Genomic DNA, 3,385 nt, shown 5'->3' with positions numbered 1-3,385 from the left:
TATATGACCATGAGACCAGAAGAAGTAGATGGTGCCAAGCTACCGCTGTCAACTACTTGGAAAGGGATCAGTGCAGGAGAGACTGGACAAAGTGGGAGAATAATGCAGAACAAAAGTCAAAATCATAAAAAAATAGACTAGGTTTACTGGTCTGATGGAGCCTGGTGAGACCCCTGAGACTATAGCCCCTAGTTACTCTTAGATCTGGAATTGAACTCACTCCTGTTGCTTTCAGCCAAACAATAGACAGGCATATGGAAAGAACACTTACAACAGGTAGATTCACTCCTTAGGATGATCAATCACGGGAGAACAGAAGGGCAGTATTTGCATAGGGAGATAGCTCAGGGGGCAGGAATGCACAGGAAAGAACATGGGAAGAGGTAACTACAGGGAGAAAGTGAGAAGACAGCTGTTACATTGTGGGGAATTGTGGTCAATGGCATGAAACATAATGTGTATGATCTGCTGTGTGGAAAATGAATTTGCTCTGTAAACTTTCACCCAAATCACGATAAAATAAATAAATAAAATAAAATGGTATTTTTAAAAAAAAAAAATACAGAGGAATAACCTAAAAAAAAAGAAAAGAGAGAGAGAGAGAAAGAGACATTGTAGACTTATGTCCAGTGGAGTTTCAGTTGATTTTCAAAATGTGGCAATGGGTTGTTGCTGTTGTTATGTCCTGTCGAGTCGGACCCCCTACTGATAGCGACCTCTCCTTGGGTTTCTGAGGCAGTATCACTATGGAAGTAGATCGCCCAACCTTCCTTCCGAGGAGTAGCTAGTGGGTTTGAACCGCCAGCCTTCTAGTTAGCAGTCAAGTGCCTTAGGGACTATGGTACCAGAACTTCCGTGGCAACGGGTAAACAATGATATATTTATTCTCTTTCATGCAGACCTTCTTGGATAATTCTTTTTAGGTTCACAGAAATCTGGAATCTGAGAATGGTGTGAATTTAATTGTCTACAATAAGGTTAAGCTTGTACTATTAGTCTCATTAAGTCTCCACTGACATGTGGTATCTCAGCAGGTAACATTTTAAGCTCTACCAAAGAATTGTTAAGTTGTAAGACCTCATCTTAGAGACAAATGGATAATAACACAAGGTCTTCTTCAAGTGGTTGCAGAACAATTAGAACTCTGACTTTCCTGACCACTTGTCTCTCTTCCTCACTGGATAGTGAGCTTTTGAGGAAATAGACAGGTCTTGTTCTTATAGAGTCTTCTACACTTAACATAGACCTGGCTTCCAATTAATAATAAATATTTGTAAAGTGAGTGACTAAATGAGCTTAAATCAGAAGTTCATGAAGGCATTTCATTATTCAATCAATCAATCAGTGATTATTGAACCCCAACTATGTATAGAGTTGCTAGATTCTCTTAGACTCTACCTTGCAGTCTAATCTTTCAGAAGGGAGAAGGGGGCATGTGCCATCTATGATAGGTGGGAAAATCTTGGCCATAGCCATACACAATTCTGTTATTTTCAGTAGACTAGCAAAAAAGTTCATTGGTTTGAGGGTATGGGGACATGAGCAGTATTTAAAACTGATAATACTTCCGCCATTTTCTTCCATTACAGAGGTAGTCAATACCAATAGAAATGGAAAGGTATTTTCACTGTATTATGTCAATTTACAGGTCAATTCAGAAATCAAGGTGCACATGGTCTGATCCCTAGGCAGAACTGCTTTTATTCTGGAGGATTATAATTCAAAGGCTGTTGTTGTTATGTGCTGTCGAGTTGGACCTGACTCATAGTGACCCCTCCTTGGGTTTCTGAGGCAGTATTACTACGGAAGTGGATTGCCCCATCTTCCTTCCGAGGAGTGGCTGGTGGGTTTGAACCACCACCTTCTGGTTAGCAGTCAAGTGCCTTAAGCACTACGCTACCAGAGCTCCCAATTCAAAGGCTGGAGGGGGATAATACCTTATACTTTGAAACCACTCTTTCAGTTCCAATTAACCATTTCTTTCTAAGTCCTTGTTTTTGTGCATTTTATATGCAGGTGTTCTGATGTGGGAAGTTTTTACAGAAGGTAAAATGCCTTTTGAAAATAAGTCAAATTTACAAGTTGTAGAAGCCATTTCTAAAGGCTTCAGGCTATACCGTCCTTACTTGGCACCAGTGTCCGTCTATGAAGTCATGTACAGTTGCTGGCATGAGGTGAGTGTCCCTTACTTTCCAGTAAAGACTGGCAGTCCCACCAGCTGACCTGATTATTGCAAACATTACCTGGAGACTCCATCATGACAAGGAAAAGTTCCATTTCACAGTAATGATGCAAAGAACCACAAGCACTATTTCTACATGAAATTCCCATTACAAATTCATTAATCCTTTAGATATTCAACAATGGCCTATCATCTGAGAGATCTGGAGCATTTTCCAATGTCTTCTCTTTCTGAGATTGATTTTTGCAGAAACTCTCAATGTCTCTAAAGCCTTAGAGATTAAAGTTTTACTCACACTCAGAACTGGTTGATAGAAACTAAGGGTAAAACCAAGTATGTTAAACTTAACACACTGAAAAAAAGAAGGATGGTGTTCTTACCTACTTCACTCTACTTTCATTACTCTTGTTTTTTTCAAGACTAACTGTAATGGGTTTCATCTCTCTTGGCAGCGCTCAGGACTCCTGATAGAGATATTAAACCAGAATAGGAATGAGGGCAGGAAGTGTTCAGCAGCTCCCACTCAGGAGGGGATCTCTTAGGAGCCCAGTTTCTCTTCTGGAAATGCCAAGCCTAAAAATAAAGCCAGAGGATATGAAATATCTAGAATGAGCGTGTACAGAGACCCAAGTTTATTCATGGTTACCAGGTGGAGATGGGAAGGAGGAGGAAAGGAAGATGCAAGGCTTGGGGGACACTGCGCTTCTGTTAAGGGTGATGAAAAAAATTGGAAATGTTAATGGTTGAACAAGGATCCCTGGTGGCACTATGGTTAAGCAATCAGCTGCTAGCCAGAAGCTTGGCAGTTCAAACCTACCCAGTGGCTCCACAAGAGAAAGACCTGGAGATCTGCTCCTGGAAAGATTACAGCCTAGACAACCCTATGGGGCAGTTCTACTTGGTAACATGGGGTGGTTATGAGTCAATTTTGATGACAGCTGACAACAACTATGATTGGACAACATGATGAACTTATTTAATGTCACTGAACTGTACATGTGAAGATTGTTGACAGGGCAAATATTTTGTTACCTTTGTATTTGCCAGGAGCTCTGGTAGCATAGTGCCTAAGGCACTTGACTGCTAACCAGAAGGCTGGTGGTTCAAACCCACCAACCACTCCTCAGAAGGAAGATGGGGCAATCTACTTCTGTAGTGATACTGCCTCGGAAACCCAAGGAGGGGTCGCTATGAGTCAGATCC

General features: G+C 41.2%; 1 protein-coding gene across 1 annotated transcript in view; it reads left to right on the top strand.

The window, feature by feature from the left end:
* Nucleotides 1-3,385, top strand: part of TXK (TXK tyrosine kinase) — a 104,741-nt gene that overhangs the window by 98,081 nt on the left and 3,275 nt on the right. The window contains exon 12 of the mRNA XM_007949448.1: nt 2,017-2,174. Coding sequence (XP_007947639.1) covers nt 2,017-2,174 — 158 coding nt within the window. The remainder of the gene's footprint in view (nt 1-2,016; nt 2,175-3,385) is intronic.

The sequence above is a fragment of the Orycteropus afer genome, unplaced genomic scaffold, assembly GCF_000298275.1.
Source record: "Orycteropus afer afer isolate SDZICR_OR568_19922 unplaced genomic scaffold, OryAfe1.0 scaffold00246, whole genome shotgun sequence".
Classification (NCBI taxonomy): Eukaryota; Metazoa; Chordata; class Mammalia; order Tubulidentata; family Orycteropodidae; genus Orycteropus; species Orycteropus afer.
This window is presented reverse-complemented; position numbering and strand designations above follow the sequence as displayed.